The sequence below is a fragment of the Monodelphis domestica genome, chromosome 1, assembly GCF_027887165.1.
Source record: "Monodelphis domestica isolate mMonDom1 chromosome 1, mMonDom1.pri, whole genome shotgun sequence".
NCBI lineage: Eukaryota > Metazoa > Chordata > Mammalia > Didelphimorphia > Didelphidae > Monodelphis > Monodelphis domestica.
Window position 1 is genome coordinate 757,532,665 of NC_077227.1, and position 20,940 is coordinate 757,553,604.

The 20,940-nt window shown below is 53.6% G+C and overlaps 1 protein-coding gene across 3 annotated transcripts in view; it reads right to left on the bottom strand.

The window, feature by feature from the left end:
* The window catches only part of LDAH (lipid droplet associated hydrolase), a 40,125-nt gene extending 26,470 nt beyond the window's left edge, over positions 1-13,655 (bottom strand). Inside the window, exons 1-3 of one of the 3 annotated variants that reach the window (XM_056814987.1) lie at positions 13,549-13,655; positions 4,898-5,053; positions 1,346-1,492 (exon numbers count right to left, since the gene is read on the bottom strand). In XM_056814987.1, the coding sequence (XP_056670965.1) occupies positions 1,346-1,492; positions 4,898-5,051 (301 nt within the window). In that variant the 5' untranslated portion in view covers positions 5,052-5,053; positions 13,549-13,655. The other 2 variants (XM_056815006.1, XM_056814997.1) reach the window with 2 other exon arrangements.
* Positions 13,656-20,940: the final 7,285 nt, after the last annotated feature.

Consider the following 20,940-nt stretch of genomic DNA (forward strand, 5'->3'; position numbering starts at 1 on the left):
GTCCAGGGCGGGGTGGAATGCTCCTGAATTGTAAGGGTGATGACGGGGACAGTTTCAGGGAAGGCTGGAGGAACTCAGACGGTGGAAGGAGCAGGACCAGGAGAACCGAGAAGGAAGAGCAATACTCTACGGCTGAGCAGCGAGCGGTCAGAGACCTGCTTACTCTGAGGAAGACCATCCCAAGGAAGCCACCTCCGGAGAGAGAGCTGGGGAGATCAGAGCTCAGGCTGCAGCAGACTGCTTTACAGATTCATCTGTTCCTTCCTTTGTTCGCCTTCTCAGCGGAGAGGGAGAGATGGGGGGAAGAGAATCTGGAACTCAAAAATGTTTAGAAAATGAATGTAGTCAATGCTGTCCGTCTGGCTCGTAGCTGGAATCTCCTGTATGTGGAGAGAGCAGGGGCGGCCTCGGACTCTCTATTTCCCCCCAGAGCTGGGCCCGTAGGGAATGCCTTTCCATCATTCCGCCCCTCCATGCATTGCTGGTTCACTCAGATGTCTGCAAGGAGATCAGCAGCCAGCAGAGCACTGGACGGCCACAAAAAATGCCTCTAAGTATTTCTGTGCCTTGGGGTCCTCCCCCCGTCTTTAACCTCTTTGGGGGATGGGCCCAAGGGCGGTCTCCCCGATGTGCCCCCGAGTGACTCTTGGGGTACGCACACGTGCCCAAAGCCGTGAATTCTCAGCTTCTCCAACAGTGTCGGCTCTTCCAGCCCAAGAAGGGTGTCAGGTGAAACTGGGCCTTGACATCTCGTTCATGCAGTGGTGAGCTCGTTTCTTCCCTTGAAAACTGCCTGTCCACCACTCTGGCCATTTGCTTGTTGGGGAGCAGCTCTCAGGCTCTATTAGCGCCACGGCTCTGGCATCAGAGTTAGGGGCTAATCGAGCCACTGCACTCCAACGGTGAGTCTCCTTCCATGACGGTCCTCCCCCATCGGGGGCTCCCTGTCCACTGGGTGGGATGAGCCACAGAGCCCCGACGGCCCCGGCAGTCTTGACCACTCGCTCAGCCTGGCCTTGTCCTTGCCCTCCACGCCCGCCTTCCTCTTCTTCCAGGGAGACCGTGAACGTCTGAGAAGGACTTCGGGGCTCTCCTGTGGCCCCTCGTGCTTCTCAGTCTGGCCTGTACGCGTAGTTGATAAAGTACCCCCGATTCAGTGACCAATAATGGAGAAAAGCACATCTTCTGTAGAGGACCGTCTCGCCCACACTCGCCAAGACGCAGAGACCCTGCAGGCTTTTGCCCCTGCCCACCATCCCCTGGCATTGCCCAACCGTTCCCAGAAAGGGCTCCGGAGTGACCAGGCGCCTGGCAGGCAATCGTCCGTGGAGTGGTGGTCACTTACCTTCGGGGCTCTCCTCGGTCACCTCGACACCCCTGGGGGCCATCACGTGGCCAGCATGGCTGACGACCCACACTGGGTGGTGCTTGTCCAGGGTCAGGTAGAGAGCCTTGGCAAAGGACAGGTAGAAGGCGGGGATGCCGGGGTTACCTGTGAAAAGAAGGGTACAGTCACGATCACTGCGCACAGGTGCCCGAACTGATCCCAGGCCGAGACCTTTCCCCAGCGCTTTCCCCACCTCATTTCCAATGTCAGCCGCAGAATTTCTGCGGAAGCATCTCCTTCAAAGTCGGCACAATTCTCCACTCTTCCGCAGTCTCTGCGATCCTTCTTACTCTTTGAATGGCCCGGCAGGCCCTTTAGGTCGAGGACAGGGGTCTACTGGGCACTTGTGGGCACGGCTGGCCGCTGCCTGGAGCCTCCTTTCTGTCAGAACCTTCCCAGTTTCCCCGAGAACTTTGTTCCAAATCACGAGTCTCCGGCCCCACAATGGGGTTAGGGCTTCTCCCAGCACTAAGCTACTCTACTCCCTTGCAGGTGTTCTCAGTTGTGAATTAGTGGTGTATTCTCTCTCGGGGTCCAGGTGTCATTCTGCTGCCAGAGGCCCATAGGGATGCCTCTGTGAACTTTCGATTACTCCACCCTACTTAGCCTAACAAAAATCAGGAAATTGTGAACTTTCGATTACTCCACCCTACTTAGTCTAACAAAACCAGGAATGTCTACACCCAGACTTAAGGATTAAGTATTTAGGAGGATGACCTATGACAGACATGTGCTAGCAAATGACAAATCAGAAACAACTGACAGACCCCTGGGCTGTCCTAAGTCAAGCCTAAGATATCATTGGTACATGTGAGACGCAGGAAAGTGATGTAAAAACGGTTTATATATTTCGCATCACTTCCTCTCTCTGGCCTCTTGGATGGCGGAGAGGTGGCTGGCAGTAGCTGGCTGAGCGTGTTGGCATCTTGGTGTGGCGGCTGCTATTGTCCGGTTTTAGCGATGAGTTTTCCTTGATACCATACTGGAGGAAGCCTAGTAACCTAGTTCAGGTGAGGCTCTTCTCTGAGATCTCTCAGAGTTAGGTTGATTTTTCTCTTCTTTACCTTCCAAACACTAGCCTCTTGGAGAAAGCCTCTAATCTTCAAGGACCTTGTGGATCGCCTGGCATAGGCTGGGCAGGAAAAATCCTATACCTTTTCCCTCTCTCTTCTCCTTGATTTCTTTCCTATATATTGATTAAACCACCACATATTTCCAAACTGACCTGGGTATTTTATATGGGATATCCCCTGGTGACCAAAAAACCAAATTTAGATTGTCACAACCCTAAATTATCATTACATCTGCCCTTTGCCCCTCCTCATGCTCTGGGCCACTCCACCTCCTCATCAGCAGGGTGTGAACCCTGGAGATGTCTCCATCCTGCAGCCCTTTCTTCCATTTGGGGAATGAGGAAATTTCCTATGGCCTCCTTAGGGTCACTTCATTCAAGGCTCCGCTCCTCCCTCTGGACTCAGCTCTGCCTTCAGCTATTTCCTCTTGGCCTTTCCTCTGCTTTCAGCCTCCAACCTCATCATTCCCCTGACCACCAAGGATCTTTTGATGGCCAAATCCAATGGCTTTTCCTTGATCCTCCTTCCCCATAGCCTCTCTGTAGCCTCAGCCGCTGTGGATCTCTCTGTCCTCCTCAAAACTCTCTTCTCTAGGCGTTCAGGATTCCATCTCATTGGTTCTCCTCCCGGTCTCCTTTGCTGGATGGATCTTTACCCAGGTCATGGCTGGTAACTGTACATGTCCCCCAGGCTCTCTTCTCTGCTCCTTCTAGACTTCTTCACTTCGGGCTCTCGTCGACTACCTTGGACTTAATGATTGCCTCTGCACTGATGATTACCCAGACTTCTCTCTGCTGACCTCCAATCCATCATGTCAACCACCTTTCAGACATCTCGAAAGGGATGTCCAGTAGACATGAGAAATTTGACGTGTCCAAAACAGAACTCTTGATCTTCCTAAACCATCTCTTCCTCCCCACTTCGCTATTACTGTCGAGGGCAACACTCTTCCCAAAGCCCCCAGGTTCACGCTCAGAGGCATCCTGGGCTCCTGGCTCTCCCCAACCGCCATATACAATATGGTGGCCAGGCCATCGACTGCAACTGTGTAGCACCTCTCAGGGGTGCTCCCTTCTCTCCTCTGACTGTGCCCCTCCTCACCTCATGCCTGAGCTGTGGCAGGAGCCTGCCTTAGGGCTCTCCCCAGCCCAGTCCAACCTCCATTCAGCCCCCAAAGGGATTTTCCTCATACATAGATCTGACTAAGTCACCCCCAACTCAAGAGATTCACCAGGCTCCTTGTCCCCCTTAAGAGCCAATCCAAGACACTCGGCCTGGCTTTCCGAGTCCTACTTCATCTTCTACCCTCCAGGCTTCTTAACATGACCCTCCTCGTCCATCTAGCGACTCTGGCCTCCTGGCCATCCTCGTCTCTCCCTCTCTCTGTCTCTCTGTCTGTCTGTCTGTCTGTCTGTCTCTCTATTCTCTCTCTCTCTCTGGCTGTCGCTCAGGCCCCAGCCTGGGAATGTTCTCCCTCCCCTGCTAGGACCCTGACCTTGATGGCTTCTGTAAAGTTCGAACAGAGATCTCCCCTTCCGTGCCTCAGCCAATTACTCAGGCCAGACCCAGGTTGTCTGTACGAATGTGTTTCTTGTGGTTCCCCATTAGACTGTGACCTCCTTGAGGGCAGAGACTGTCTTCTGCCTCTTTTCTGAACCCCAGAGCTTAGCAGCGGCCGGTATGCAGCAGGCGCTTACTAAACGTTTACTGTCCGAATGACGTGAAAGGAATAAAGTAAGCATCACGGTTTTAACGGCCAAGCTCGGGCCCCCAGAAGAGAGCCGAAAGCCTGGCTGCATCCTGTCCCTGGAAGGGGGACATGAGCGTGGCGAGCCGCGTGGAAGACGATGCGGCGGCTGGTTCCGCTCGGTTCTCCCTCCCTCCCCTCTGCCCTTCGGTTCTGTTGCAGGTTCTGTTTAAAGAAACGGCTTTCCGAGAAACGGAAGTGCCGGAGAGCTCGGGGGGATGACAACATGGAAACGCTCGGACAAAGAAGCTCTGGAGCCTCCACACCGGCTTCCGCCGGCTCAGGAGTCGATGAGAATTCCCGAAGACAGAAGCTGTCTGAAAACGGCCCGAAGCTCAAGGGAGCCCCAGATCTCTGGGACGGAAACTGGGCAGGAATCGCCGACATCAGACACTACTGCGAAAGCCCCAAATCCTCCGTGGCAGGGAGGAAAAGTCATCGCTGCAAGACGTGTGCAAGAACAGCTGAAAGGCGGCAGGGAGGGTCTTTCTAGTCTTCTTAAAGCCGTTCAATCCCATGTGCTGGGTCCCGGGCGGCAGAGAGGCACAGGGGAGGCAGCGGGCTTCGGGGACTTGCCCAGGGTCACACGGCTGGCAGTGTCCGAGGCCCCCCGGGCCCCCCCCTCCGCGTCTGCACCTGCCCCCTCCAGTCCTGTTCTGACGGCTGGGAAGGTCTTTCTAGGCTGCTTACCTGCAACGACGAGGACAAGCAGCTTGGGGCTGCCCTGAGAGCCGGGGCGCAAGAGGTCGGTCCACGGCCCAAACTTCAGGACTTGGGTCTCGGCTCCGCGGCAGGCCAGAAACTCTTCCTGCACAGGAACGTCTTCGTCCATTGGCGCGTCCATCTCTAAAGGGGAGAAACAGAAGAGGAGGTGACTGAGAGTGAGCCGGAAGGGCTCGAGCAGGGAGAGACACGTCCAGCTGTCCCGACTGTGCTTCCTGAGAGCCCGGGTTGCAAGAACAACGGAGCTCACGCCACGTGGATTCCACCGGCTGGCGGGAGAGCAGCCCATTCAGAAGGCATTTGGGCCCTGCAGCCTCCATGCCCTGACAATGCTCAAATGGCCATCAATCACCTATACTGGCTTCAGGGTCAAGTGGGGCAAGAGATCCGGGAGGACAGCATGGAAGAGACTCCAGACCCAAACCCACTGGTCTCTGCTTGACTTGGGAGTCTGCTGCACCCAAAGCACCAAAGGCTTTCCTCGACTGCTCCTGCTATCAACAGGGTGCCCGTGGAGAGAGTGGGCTGTCCGGCTATCATCCCTCCCTCTAACCAGGGGATCGGTCATCTTCCCTTCCGGGGTCTTAATCCTGTTACCTCCTCAATCCAAGCCACCCTCCCCATAGCTGTACAGAGGCCAGGGGTGCCGCATCACCCCTACTCCATCAGCTCCTGATTCCCAAGAGCTCCCTGGAGGGTGCTTCTCCTGCACCCCCAGCACTGGGCACCCTGCCTTGCCCACAGGAAACACTGAGTGCTTGAGTGAGTCCATCCTTCCCTCCTTCCCTCCTTCCTTCCTTCCTTCCTTCCTTCCTTCCTTCCTTCCTTCCTTCCTTCCTTCCTTCCTTCCTTCCTTCCTTCCATCTTTCTCTCCTTCCTTCTTTCCCTCTTTCCTTCCTTCCCTCCTTCCTTCCTTCCTTCCCTCCTTTCTCTCCTTCCTTCCTTCTTTCCTTCCCTCCTTCCTTCCTTCCTTCCTTCCTTCCTTCCTTCCTTCCTTCCTTCCTTCCTTCCTTCCTTCCTTCCTTCCTTCCTTCCTCCCTGCCAGCACGGCGTTTGCCCCAGCAGACTGTCAGCTCCTGGAGGGCAAGCTTGGGCTGCCTTTTTTCCACTGGCCCAAGCCCGGGGCCTCCTATGGAAGAGGATTCCTAAACGCTTCTCGATGGCTCGAGAGGAGGCTCTTTTACGCTCAGCCGCCCCTCATCGTCCTTCCTAAGGTTTGCACGTGGCCCTCCTGCCAGCTTCTGGAAGAAGCTCTCCATCCATGCCGATGTCCTCTCTCTTGGGCATTTCCGACTTTGAGGGTCAGCCTGTATTAAATGATGCTCGCTGGCCCTTGTGGAGTCTTTTACAGTTGCAGAGGGCTTTCGAGCTCTTGTCTCGTTTATTTCCCTTTAACAGATGAGTAAACTGAGGCTGAAAGGGCTCCGATGGCCTGGCCAGAGTCATGTGGCTGGTGAGCTGGTGAGGCAGGATTTGACCTCCAGATTGGAGGAATACAGGACAGGCACTCCAGCCCGAAGAGCCTCAGACACCCGCCTGGCAGCCACGCTCTGTCCCTGGCGCTGGCTCTTTTTCTCACAACCGTCTTTCTTCTTTCTGGACTTTCCTGGCCCCGTTCTGATGAGCCAAGAACGCTGACTCCGGGACAATCTCGCATCGATCGAGTCTTCCCTCAGGATGAAACAGAATCTGCCCGAGTCCGGGCATGCCGCACGGCGCGAGGCAGAGCCGCACGGCGCGGGGCAGAGCCGCACGGCACAGAGCAAAGCTGCAAAGCGGCTGAGCCGGGATGATCTTTGCTGGAGACTAACGAGGACAGACAGACAGACAGACAGACAGACACAGGACCATCCTCGGAGAGAAATGCCCCTCCCCCCTCCCCCCAACCACGGGTGTCGCCTCACCCTCAGCCAAGCAGCAAAGACAGGACAGAGGGAGCGGTGGTGCAGGAATGCCCAAACATAACGTGGGTGCAGCTGGGAACCTGTTGGGCCACTCCTGAGAAGGAGGTGGAATTCCAGGCCTGCCCTGTGGCGGAGCTCCCTGGACGCCCTGAGGACAAGGACAGAGACCCCTGGAAGTGCAATAGGTGGCCGAGCCCCGAGCCCCGAGGCTGGGCCGCCTCAGCAGTGCGCCTGCATCGGATGGGGCTGTGGGAAAGGGGATGAGAAGAGCCGAGGGCAGCCTGGGCAGATGGCAGGCGTGGAGAAAGGCGGAGCCGGGCAGGGCACCCGCGCCCATGAGGATGGCGCCAGCCCGGGGGGCGGATGCTCCTGACGATGGCAAAGACCCGCAGAGCAAAGCGCATGGCGGCCCCGTGACACGGGACGAGCTGAAGGAAAGGCTGCAGTTCCAGCAGCGGAGGGGGAGCAGCCTCTGGAGCAGGCAGGAAGCCAAAGCTAAAGGGCCGAACTGGGGGAGGCCAACGGGCCGGGCGTCTGCCTTCTTCCGGCGCCCTCACCAGCAGGCTCCACAGAGCACAGATGGCTGGAAGGCAGCGGGAGAGGTCGTCCAGCCTCCCTGAGGACAGCCCAGAGCGGGAGGCAAGAGGCCAGGGAGAGCCCCACAAGTAAACGGGGAAGAGAATCAGACGCTCAGGAAGGCCCCTCTGGGCACCCCCCTCCCTCTGTACCACGGGAGAACTCTGCCGTGACTCGGTGGGGCAGCTGGAGGGTAGGAGGGGACACGGGACGGGTTCGACACAAAAACACAGTCCCACGAGGGCAGCGGGAAGAGAGGGACGGAGAAGCCAGGAGACAAGAGGGACAGAAACAAGGAAGAGTCGAAGAGCAAAAGAGGCCCCAAAGAAGGCCAGGAAGGACTTCCGCCACCATCCGTCGGGGGGAGGAAGCAGGAGGGAGAGGCCAGATGGGGGAGGAGGAGCCCAGGAAGCGGCAGGAAGGAGACTCATTCAGAGCACCATCATGGGGCAAAGGGGATAAGAAATCTCGACTAAAGGTCACATTCCTCAAGCACAGCAATGAGTCAAATGTGCTGGTAAGCGGTCAAAGGCTCGAACGGGCCGTTCAAGCCACTGCGGCCCCACCCCAAGCCCACGGGATTGGCCAGGAGGACTCGAGGGAAAGGGACCGAGACCTGGAGGGGATGCTGGGACGGGAAGGTATTCTCGGAGGGATTCATGTTCGGGAGAGCCCTTTGGGGCCATCAAAGAGCTCGTAGCACCCTTTGGCCCAGCCGTGCCCAGGGAAGCCCAAGGGGGAAGGACCTCCACGCCCAGAGAGTGTGAAAGCAGCTCTTTTAGGGGGCAAAGATTCGGAAAGGGAGGGGACCCCCACCAACTGGGGAATGGCCGAGGAAAGGAAGACGACTGCCGGGAGCAATGGCAAGGCAGGAGGAGCTCAGAAACCCCCGGAAAGACACGAACCGAAGCCGAGTCCAATGGGCAGAACTGGGAGGACCAGGCGGTCTGAACTGGACAGGGAGCCACTGGGAATCACGGCGTTCTGGGCAGTCCAGAGATCCGGACCTCTTCCGAGGGGTCCCTGCTTTCAGGGCAAAAGAAGCGAGTCCGTGGCCAGAGCAAAGCCAAGTCCTTCCCTTCCTGGACATCGGCTCTTGAGTTTCCTTCCGCAGAAGGATTCCTATGGAAGATGCTTTACGGTCAGCTTGGGCGAACGTTTTGATAGGGAGCCTCGAATACAGGCTGCAAGCAGAGAAATGGGCCCCATGTAGGAGAACACGAGCCTGGCAAAGGGTCCAAGGCTGGGAACAGGCAGACTGTCCCTGTGGGCTGGCTTCGAGGGGCGGGAGGGGTGGAGGGCAGGACTTGGCCACTGCAGAGACTCCGCACGTGGAAAGATAAAATCACCTTTTCTCTGATCCCTCGATTCCGTTGTTATTCCTGACGTCATGGCCGAACAGGCCCATTGCGCCTGGCTCTGTCGGCTCCCTGGGACCAAAGGGCCGCCTCTGAGCCCAGGGGCCCCTCTTCTCTCCCTCCCTGGGGGGCCTCCTGAGCACCCCACCCTCCCCGCTGATCTCCAGCCTCTCCCCTCCCCATCCTTCGCCCCCTTCCCTCGCTAACAGTTTGCGGCTCCCCCGTAGAGCTTATTTGTCCAGAACTTGCCCCCCTACCCCCCCCCAGCACCCTGCGAGGTACCTGAGGACAAGAACCGCCTTTTCCCTCCTTTCATACCATGCCCAGCCTGGGCAGTTACGGGCCCGTGGAGCGGCAGCTCCAGCCGTCGGAGCTGTGGCCACGCGGGGAAGCCGTGGGGCTCGGGGGGACGGCGAGGCTTTGTTTGGGTCCTGCAGCCAGTGAGGGATCCGCGCAGGGGGCCAAGTCCCTGACAAAACCGGGGCGAGCCCAGAGCCCCGCGGCCGCCCTGGCCCGTTCCTCACGCTCCGTCCCTCTCTCTGGTCATCTTTGGCCCCTCTCGCTCCATCCACTCCACCAGGCTCCGCTGAGAGCTCGAGGACTCCTGTCAGCCGGCCACGCGCCACCGAGGCCACACGCATGCCCGGCGATCCGAGGCGCCGAGGGTGCCAACGCCCAAGGGAGACTCCCTTCTTCCCCGGCGCGAGCCCCCGTCTCCCTTCTGTCCTGGCTGGCCCCCGTCTGTCCTTCAGGGTTCCCAGAATCAACGTGTGGGGCTGGTTCTCGTCTTTCCTAAGTGGGGCCCCGCTGACGCCTCGGGGAGCCTCCGTCGATGCCGTCACCGACATCGCCAGGGCCAAGCTCAGCCCTCCGGGCCCGGGGAACCTGCGCCCAAGCAGGGCCGCTTCGGGCCGCCCTCGAAGCCCTTCTGGGGCCTCTCCTGGGCCCTGACGGCTGCCCTCATTGTCACTCTCTCGTTCTCAACGATGGCTGCTGGCTGCCCTTTCCTCCCCGGCTCAGGTGGAGGCAGTCGGGGTTCCGTGGCTTGTCCAGGGTCCCTGCCAGGGTTTGGGCTCTATTGGAGGGAAGAGGAGGCTGCCTGAGGCCAGGCCAGGCGCTCGATCCTCCTGCCGCCCTTCCTTTGGAGAGGAGGGTTTCCGGGAGCCGATCGCCACTTTTCAGGGTACACGACTGGCCCGTTTTGAGACGGAAGAGCTCGAGGAAGGGCCCGTCCCTGCAGACGTCGTCCGTGCTGGAGGTGGCGGCAGGGAGAGCGGCCGAATGGGGCAGAGTCCGGCACTGGAGGCTGCTGAGCCAGCTTGGCGGGGCCTCTCAAACTCCGAGAAGTCCACCTTCCCCGAGCCTTGGTGACTCCCACCTGCCTTCCTTCTCTGGAGCCTTGCCCCACGTGCAGAAATGGGTGCTGGAGGAGGGACACCGGCTTTGGGTGCTGCTCCCTGGCTCTAGGCACGAGTTGGCAGGCGGGAAGGCCCTCTGAGCCTGGGCTCTGTGGGGGGGCACAAGCTGGCCCTTCCCAGCCCCCCAAGAGCACCCTTCAGCTGGACCCTCGGGTCTGCGTCATCTCATCGTGGGACGCTGGCAGGCTTAGGGGAGGCTGCCATGGGGAGCTTCAGTTTGCGATGGAGCTGCCAGAGTGAGCCGGGGGGTGGGGGGTGGGGTGGGGGTTCTACACCGCTTGGCAGCCCGTGGCAGGCAGGACCCGAGGCTGAGGCTTGGCCGGACAGAATCAGTGACCGCTCGGACAGAAAAGCAGAGAAGACGCCCAGAGGCTTTCGTGGTCGCCACCTCCACCAGGAAGGCTGCTCACAGCAGGATGAGGAAGAAGCAGAGGGAGCGAAGGCAGGCAGAGGAGAGGCCGAGCGGCCCCGTGTCCCCGGAGAGCCCGGGGAGGCAGCCGAGACTGACCAGGGAGCGCCGCCCCGGCCCTCTCAGGACGAGACGGGGCGACGGGCATGGGCAGAAGGAGGAATCACGCCCCTAATCGCTGCATTGGCTCCCCGATCCCCAAGGGGGGCCCCACGTGCACTCGCTCCAGTGAAACCGTGGCAGGATGGAGGACAACCTAAGAAACGTTCCTCTGGGAGAATCGGCGTCGCTCATGGGCAGGCGGAGCCGCCTCGGTAAAGGCGTGCCGGTCATTAGAGCTGTACAAAGCCCCAAAGGAGAGCCGACAGAAGCACAGATTGCAGCCCATGAGAAGGGGCTGCCCCGGGGAATCGGGGAGGGGGCGCCCGCTGGGTGCCAGGCTAACCCTCACAGTGTCCTGGACGGGGAAATGCTGTTCTAAGTCCCATTTTAGAGCTGCCAGGCCGCGCCGGCACCACAGAGCCACTCCAGCCCGGGGTGCTCAGCCGGCAGGACACATGTACGGGTGCGCCCACCCACCCACCTCCGCACGCCTCCCCCAAACAAGCGCGCTCAGGCCAAGGGCAGCCGGGCAGCTGGCCATCCTCAGTCTCAAGAAGGCTCCGTCTCCCTCCTTAGGGCCACCCAGGCCAATTCGTGCCATGCCCAAGGCACCAGGGTTGGGGGAAAAGCCAGGTAGAAAGAGCGGCCTCCCACCAGGGGCGTCTCCCCTCCATGCCGAGCCCCAAGAAACTGAGAAGAGCAGGGCCCAGGGCCCGCTGGGCAGGAGGTGGGGACCCCTGGGACCTCGGGCCCGTGCCAGGTGGCAGGAGCGTCTCCTCCACCTTCCAGGCCCCCGCGGGCACCCAGGTCCACGTCTTGCTCTGCAGGGACCCAGGGTGGCTGTAGCCCCTGGTGGGGGTCATTACACCCCCTCCCCCCCATGCACTTGCCTGTCCCGTTAGCACAGGCCAGGACATCTCTAGCAAAGGCCTTTTCATTCCTTCACTGCCCAGCACCGCTCGGGATTCCCTGGGACAAACAGGTTGGGGTGCCTAACCAGGGCCATGGAAAGAGCAAGCCACCCCCCTCCTAGCCCCAACCACTGGCCCTCTGGGGCCACAGCTCCCAGCGTCTCTGTCCCCCTCACCAGGAAGTCTGAAGGTTCTAGAGCCACGGTCCGGATGGGGGGCCCCACGGTACCTCCCCTTCATCCCCTGGTTTGCCTTCTCCCCCTCCCCATTAGACTGCACTGTTCCGGGCACCTCCCAGGCTGGCACTGTGGCCGGCCCCTGCATCCGAGCCGGGGGACGAGATTGTGGGCTTTCTGGAGGCCGAGCTCCCTGGGAAGAAGCATCCCCTGAGCCGAGAAGGAAGGAAGCGCGGAAATGCCAGCCCCCAAACTGAGTGGCCCCGTCCTGCTCTCTGCCCACGGCCAGGGCTTAGAGTCAGCAAGGGACTGCCCTGGCACCGGACAGAGAGGAAAGCCCTGCTGGAATGAGCCCCAGAGAGCAGTGCCACCATCCTGCCCACCGGAGGGGTGGCCCTGGGCAGAGAACACTCACCCCAGCCCCAAGCCCGGGGACACAGAGCCCCAGGGGAGCTCCACAGGAGACCTGGGCCGTCCTGGCGAGAAGGCGTTGGTGTCATCGCCCTTAGGATCACCCCTCTTACCTGGCACTCGCCCTGCCCCCACCTGCTGCGGTGCCCGTGAGTACCACCCTGGCAAGGGCTTGGCACAGCGCCTGGCACACACTATAAAGGCTCCCGCCAACCAGGCCAGAAAGGAAGAGCCCCTTCCTGGCAGAGCTTACACTGTATCCCTGGGAGCTGAGGGGAAGCCAGACAGATACAAAATAGATACAAAGAGAAGCCACAAAGCCACAACTAGGCCAAAAGGGAGGGCTCTGCCCAGAGGTTATTTCTGCAGGCCAGAGAGCCTGGGAGGGGGGGCAGGGTCTCACCTTCCCCTAGGGCAGGCGCAGGGCACCAGGGACCAGAAATGGGAGGAGGGAGCCGCAGGGATGGCCCTGAGATTCCTTTCATGTGATGAGGGGGCCCCCTTCCAGGGGGAATGCCAGAAGCAGTAAAGCTCCTCTGGCTTTCCCAATTCCTGGGCTTCCCTTGCAGCTCCTGGCACCCGGGTCACCCCAGACCTCCCTCCCCCCCCCCCCACACACAGGGGGAGAAAGCCAGGGGATGTCCACGTCTTCCCCCTCCCAGGGCCATGAGCTCTGCAGGGTGGCCAAAGCCAGGCACCGGGGCAGCTCTAGTGTCCCATCCAGGGATCAAAGGTAGACCGAGCGTGCTGGGGGTGGGGCGGGCACTGGGAAGGGAGCTGGGAGGACCAGAGGGGGGCAGCCAGGGAAGCACCCCCCCCTTCCGGGTCACACTCCGGCCGGCCCTCTCTCAGCCCTCCACGGGGCTTACAAAATGCTTCCTGCAGGGGGTCCGAACCCCTTGGTTAAGGCCGTGGGCCAAGATGGGGGCAGCAGGTGGAAGGACCGTCAAAGCTGGCACTCAGTGAGCACCAGCCTGGGCAGCGCTGCCTGGGGAGGGAGGGTCAAATCTCGGCCTCTGGCTCCATCTGCCCCGGCCCCCCTGACCCGCCCCCCAGGGATGCGGGGGCCCTCGGGCTCAGGACGGGCTCTGAAGGCCGGGGGCACGCATCCCTTGCCTGAAGTGCCACACACCAAGAGGCCTCCGAGGGCTCCGCCGGGTTGCAGCACTTGGGGCCGGCACACAGCAGGCGCCTAATCCATGCTGCCTGAGGGAGATCAGGTGCCGAAGCCCCGTTGCTGCCGGGGGAAGTGGGAGGGAGGGGGTCTCTCCCCTCAACTCCGCAGCCCTCCCTCCCCTCCCCTCCCCCTCCCCCTCCTCTACGACCCTCCCCGCCCCTCCCCGGCTCTCTCACCTGGGGTACCGCCGGCTCCCCGGCCAGCTGCGACTCCCGCCCACCGCGCCGCAAACACCGCCCACTGTGACGTCAGTGCGCCGACCCGCGCAGCGGCTGCAGCAGCGCGGTGACGTCGATGTGGGTGGGAGGAGAACCGACGGAAAAGTCGGGGCGGGCGGAGGTCGCCCTAGACTGGGCTTGGAGGCGACAGGGACCGCCTACGTCGGACAGTGCGCATGCGCATCCAACCGCAGCCCCAGCCTGTCCTTTCCTCCTCTCCCAGCAATTAGAGCTGAGGACCAAGCCGAGCCTTTCTGTCAGTCAGCCCTCAGCCTGCACCCATTGAATCCCCTGGGAAGGCTGGCACATGGCTGATGATCCCTCACTTCCTAGGCGTGGCTTGCCCTCCTCTGTGCCTGGCAACCCCCAGACCTGTACTTTGGGGGTTCCCGGCTCTCCCTCTATGCCTGCTCCCCCAAGGCTATTATTGGGGTGGCCCCCAGCCTTCCTGCGGGGCGGACTCTCCTGTGCCCCCTCTTCTCGGTGCTCCCCTCTGCGTCCCACCGTTCTTCAGAGGGCCGGAAGCTTTCCGACGGCAGGGCCTCTCCTTGCATGCCTGCGTGCCCAGAGCCTGGCACGCGCCTGGCACACAGCTGGAGCTTACCAAGGGCGCCGGCCCAGGGACACTAAGGCAAAGGGCAGGCTTCAGGAGTCTCCCAGTGGGACTCGAGACCAGGTGCCAATAGCCTTGTGCCCACCGGCTCCACCCCGGGCTGTAACGGAGCGCGGCCCAGCGTGGAGGGGGCTGGAAGAGGCGCCCGCCGAAGATGGGATTTGGGGGAGCTTTGAAGGAAGCCAGAAGGCAGAGATAAGGGGGGGGGGTGAGCGCCCCAGGCAGGGAAAATGCCCCGGACTGGGAGGTGAAGAGGCTGCTGGGAGGAGCACCAAGGAGGCCAGTACGCCCCGCCCCCCCCAAGTTGGGAGAGGACCAGGAAGGTAGGAAGGAGTCTGGCTTTAAAACAGACCCAAACAGCCGTTCTGGAGGGCAATTTAGAACTATGCCCAAAGGGCTATGATGCAATGGGGACCCTTTGCTTGGGTAATGCCACCACTGGGCTGTGTTCCAGAGGGAAAAAAAAGGAAGAAGATCCTTTTGGTAATCTGGCGTACGGTGTACAAAGAGCAGGATAACCATTTTGACCCTATTGGAGGATGTGGGAGGATGAGTAATATCCAGGAAGACTTGCATGAAAGTTGTAATCCTGCCCTAAAGACCTTGACAGTTAACAAGCAATGAGGAAATAAAGCGATTACTCTTTGCAGATGGACGCTAGGTGCTATACCTAGAAAACCCTAGGGAGGCAACCAGAGAACCGATTGGGACAAGGAACAACTTGGCAAAGTGATGGGAAATAAGATAAACCCATAAAGACCATCAGCGTTTCTTTGTCCTACCAATAGAGCCCAATAGCAAGAGAGAGAAAGAAATCCCAGAAACCATGTAATCGCAACCTCAAAACACTTTTCACACAAATAAAGTCAGCTCGAAACAACTGGAAAAACACTCATTGCTCATGGGGAGGCTGAGCCTGTATATATCTATATCTATAATATTTATATATTAACACGTAGAATGGTCATTTTATTACAAATAACATAAATATATAATAACATATAAATACAAACAAATGCACATTTTTATTATATATAACATAAATATATAATAATATATCATAAATACAAATAAATGCACATTTTTATTATATATAACATAAATATATAATAACATCATACATACAAATAAATATACATTTATTATATATAACATAAATATGTAATAATATATCATAAATACAAATAAATATACATTTTATTATATATAACATAAATATGTAATAATATATCATAAATACAAATAAATATACATTTTATTATATATGACAAATACATAATAATATATCATAAAAACAAATAAATATATATATTATATATATTTATATATATAATAAGTTGACCGTTCTACCTAGGTTAATATACTTACTTACTCAGTATTTTAATAGGAAGAGGAAGTTTGCAAAAGGACTTTGTGACATAAACTTCCCAGTGATTGCTGGAGAGTCACATGGCAGCCTGGGGTCAAGATCTGGGTGAAGGTTCCAAGGCTCCAACTGAAGAAAAACTCTCTCTGTCTCCTGAAGTAGAGTTTGGAGATTGGAGGTTTTCCCATCTGACTCCCAGGTTTCTGGCCTTTGGGTGACACCAGCTGAAGAGAGAGGGATCCTGCTTGGGCTGGCTGCTGGCAGCTAGGCAGAGGACTAAAGACCCACTTCTCTATTGGACCTGCTTTGGACAGTTTTCATCCCAAGATCTTGGCTCTCGTACTGGATGCCATTTGTGAGACTTGTGTTGGGGAAACTTAATGTCTTTAGGTTAGATAAATTAGGGTTACAAAAGGATTTCGTTTTGGGATTAATGATAGTCATTTTCCTCACTTTTCCCCCTCTTCCCCTCTCAACCTTCCCCCAAATAAACCTGATTATTTATGTTTCCTTCTTGTCTTTCCCTAACAAACCCCACTATAACAGCCTTGGCAGAGCCAGCTAGGTTTATTGTATGTTCATTGTATGTCTACAGTATTTACTAGCTATAGTCTAGTGACCATCGGAAGTTCAATTTGAGCCCACGTTCCAAACTCTCTGAACTGCCAGGAGCTGAGCGGGAAGGCCCCAAAGAATTCGGAGGGCTTGGCTTGCCTAGGGGTCATTTTGACTGCATCACATGCACCCAGCAACCATCTTGGAGCAGCCATTTTGGCAAAACTGTGGTTTTTATCATTTTGAAAAATTGTAACAGCTTGTTCATTTTATGTATAAAGGACATTGTGATAATGTTGTATTTAATTCTTCTGTAACAATGGCTTTAAACATGTCATCAGGCATGTTAAGCAATATGTGGTCTATGTTATGGGAAAATAGAATGTGTGGACCTTATGCTATATTTGTAAGTTTCCCAAACTTTTGTCACCTTGTATTTGAAATGGACTGTATGGAACCTGTACTGGATATTCAATTATGTGATATGATGGCCCATGTCCCCCTAACTGTTCTCTGTGGGTGTGTCTTGCACAAGTCATGTGCTTCTTTGTGTTTGTGGAAATCGGCTAAAGGATCTAATTGAAAAGGATTCTGACTTGAAAATTATGGTTGTTCACATGAAACAAGTGGATACACCAGGACACTTGATGAACAAAACTCTAAGCCTGGGAGGTGGAAGCATTGCTGATAATGATAACAGCAATATTAGCAATAATGGTAAAAGGCTAAATAGGTTGGAGCTGGAAGAGGCAGCAGGAATAGTGAATCTTTGTCCCCTTAGAGACTTGCCAGTGGTTACGAAGAATGAGGTACATAAGGTTAGAACTCGCAAAAGATTTTCCCTCGAGGACCTTGAATCCATTAAAAGGAGAAGTCCAAATGTTAGTGATGAGCCAATAAAGTGATTAAGGAGATGCAAAGGGCAATTTAATTGTATGACACTGATTTTAATGACTTTGCTCTCCTAATGAAAAAGGTCCTAATTAAGAGAGAGAGAAATAAGTTCATAGAGGAGATGAGGTCAGATCCTCTGTTACAATCATGGCCAGAGAATGTAAAACTGGATACTGCAGATGATGGGGTCTATGAGATACTTATTGCAGCAAGAGATGCAATACTGGAAGTTATGGGGAGAGATACAAAGAGACCCAATGCTTGGTCCAAGTTTGAGGCCATAAAGCAGAAAGTGTCTGAAGCACCTGCAGTTTTCCTGGAAAGGATAAGCAAGGCAACTGAAACTCTATTGGGAATGGATGCACTCAATGCAGGCACCATTGCCCACATCAAGCATAAATTTGTGAAAAATGCATACCAAGGGTCAGACAGTTCTTTAAGTCTAATTACCCAGATTGGGAAGAGCTTGATCTGGAGGAATTAAGGAGAAAGGACACTTATTTAATGAATGATCCAGAAGAAAAAACTGAGGATAGAGATTCCATTGTTGAAGAATTAAAAAGAAAATTAAGGGAAGCTGAATTGAAAGCAAAGGAAAGTGAAATTAAGGAAGTAAAGGCAGTGGCTGCTTTGAGATCTGTGCAGCCAAAATATAATAATAATAACTATAGGCCTAGTGAAAGGAGATCAGGTCCTAGGCACAGTTTCCTTTGTGACTGGGTTGGACATCTGTACAGAGAATGCAGGTTCAGAAATCAAGTCAGAAGGTGAATTAATAGGAATGGTGGTTTTATTAGACAATACAATAATTGGAGTAATAATTATAATAACAACAGATGAAATAACAATAATAATAGTAATCACAACAGATATTTTAATCAATGCCAAAATGCCTGATGCCAGGGCCAACAAAAACCAAATCTAGATACTATGCAATCATGGGTAAATTTTGTAGCTAGACCAAAATAAAGCCAGGTAGTAAAAGGTGACCAGAGTAAGGGAACCATTAGCTTATGAAGGTTTCCCCTAGATACATATGAAAATGAATCAAGAAATGAGTGTGGTATAAATGAAAATGAGTTGAGGATAAATGAAATTGATAGTAATGAAAATAAGGTCAATGGTGATACAAATGAATTAATTGAATCAAAGGAGGATATAATTAGTGTAAATAATTGCACAGAGAAAGAACATTGCAATATACATTTAATAGAATGTATTATATACATACTAATAAATGTAGAATAAGAGAAATTAATGAAGAATATAAACTAAATAGTAATAATGAAATTGTAAATGAGAACTATGATACTAAGATGGAGAATTTAAGGACCAATGAGAGTAATATAAAAGCTGATGATACAAAATCCTGGGAAAGTCATGTAATTCAAGCAGATGTAGGCTTGGATGGCCTGGAAATGACTGAACTGTGTACTGATGTTACTGTGCTTGCACCAATTCTTGAAACCTTCCAACCTCAAAATAGCACTGAACCCTATGTTTCTCTAACTATAGGGGATCAGATATATGATCTTTTGGTGGATACTGGAGCCAGAAAATCAGTTTTGCAAACTCTTCCTAAAGATTGTAAAGCTGTTGGTACTATGGAAGTGATTGGAGCTACTGGGAAACCAGAGAGAGTAGCAAAATTACAACCTAAAATGGTAACTTTAGGGCCTTTATCTGTGGAATATGCATTTCTTTGTATGCCGGAATGTCCAATGAACCTTCACAAGAGGGACTTGATTTGTAAATTATGGGCAATGATTCAATGTACTGACACTGGAGATATATCACTACAACTCCCAGAAGAATCTCTGAAAGCTTTTCCATTGCTGTTCTTAGATTCAGTCAGTGCAGAGGATGAGTTGGACTCCATCTATCCTATTCCTGAGGATATACCAGAAGATTTATGGTCAAAGTCTTCTAAAGATGTAGGCCTATTGAAATCAGCTATTCCAGTAACAGTGAAAACCAAGGAAGGACCAGTTTCTTGTGTTCCTCAATACCCTTTGAGTAAAGAAGCTATAGAAGGTGTAAGACCTATCATTGAATCCCTACTTCAACAAGGGATGATAATACCATGCTTCTCAGAATACAACATGCCCATATTTCCAATAAAAAAGCAAAAGCTAGATCAATTTGGCAAAATCGTCTACAGATTCATCCAGGATTTGAGAGCTGTAAACAATCATGTAATAAAGACACATCCTATAGTACCAAGCCCAGCTGTTATAATTTCATCCATCCCAAGTCAAGCAATACATTTCACCATGGTATATTTATGTTCAGTGCTTTTCTCAATTCTAATTCACAAGGATTCTCAAAAGATCTTTGCTTTCACATGGGAGAAAACACAATGGACTTGGATGCATCTCCCACATGGATTCTGAAATAGCCTGAGTAAATTCTCACAAATTTTGAACAGAGACCTTAAAACACTAACATTCAAGGAGAGTAAAATAGTATATTTTGTTGATAATATCCTCTTAACATCTCCATCTGCTAAAGTGTGTTTAAGGGATAGCAAGATTCTTTTGATTGAATTATATAAACATGGACATAAAATCTCCAAGGCAAAACTTCAGTGGGTATTGCCCCTGTTAAATTTAATTGTGATTGGACTCTGAATATTTATATAGGTGGTCCCTAGGGATTTAATTTCTAAATCCCAAAATGAATTATTAAAGTAAATGGAATTTATGGTAGTTTCTTTACAATAGAGGGAAGATATTAAGGAAGAGAGAAAAAAGGAGAGACAGACAGACAGACAGAGCGATTTCTGGCTTCCACTGATACCAGTTAGAAATTCTAAGACCCAGCCAGAAGAAAAGATGCTCAAGATGAAGCCTTTCCTGAAGGCTTCATGCCTCCAGAAAGGTGGGGTCACTAAGTCAGCCTTTCACTCACCAACAGTGACTGCCTAAAAGGAAAGCAGTCTGAGGTCTCCTGCACGAGTTCTTCCAGGGCTGAGTTCCTCTTCCAGTCTCTCCTCAAGTGTCTGCCCTCCAGTCTTTACTCTGAGTCAGAGTTCTTCCAATCCGAATCCCTTCCGTGGTCCTCTTTTTAAAGATCTTTTTCTCTTGTGTCACCTCCCCTAAATTTCATGTCTACTAATCACAGCAGATGCTCTGCTCTAGCCCTGCTCAGAAGGCAATCAGTCGATTCTAATTCTTTACCTACTATTGCACATGTGGGTCACAGACCTCTCACCTCATGATTAAGAGGGAGATTTACACCCCTGGTGATCAGATCTAACATGGGCAGATCTTCCCACTCAACTTCAAGTACTGTGCTTACATTTCTGCTGATTAAATCAACAAATATAAAGAGGATTACAATTCAATCTTCACAATCAAGGAAGAGCTAAGTACCTTCATTGTTAAAATCAGGGGAGAGCTAAGTTCAATCTTTACCCCTCACGTTGAATATCTTGGTTTTGTGTTGTCAGAGGGTTCCAGAAGTATTACTCAGAAAAAGAATAGCTGATATCCAGAAACTGAGTGCACCTAAGACCAAGAAGCAACTCAGAGCTCTTCTTGGAACAACTGGTTTCTGTATGCAATAGATACCTGGGTATAGTGAAATTACTAAATGTTTAACAAATCTAACTAGGAATACAGAACCATAACCTCTGAAACTCAAACATGAATATCTGCAAGCCTTAAGTAAGCTTAAAGAAGCCATTTTATATGCACCAGTTCTTGGAATTCCAGACTATACTAAACTTTTTCAATTATTTGTGACTGAGACCAAAGGAATTGCATCTGGTATACTGACACAGACTTTAGAACAAAGTTATCATCCAATTGGATACTATAATTTTCAGCTAGATCCAATTGCTGCAGGTAAGGTTCCTTGTTTAAGGGGTGTAGCTGCTGCAGCTGTGTTAGTTCAAAAGTCATCAGATTTAGTTTTGGGA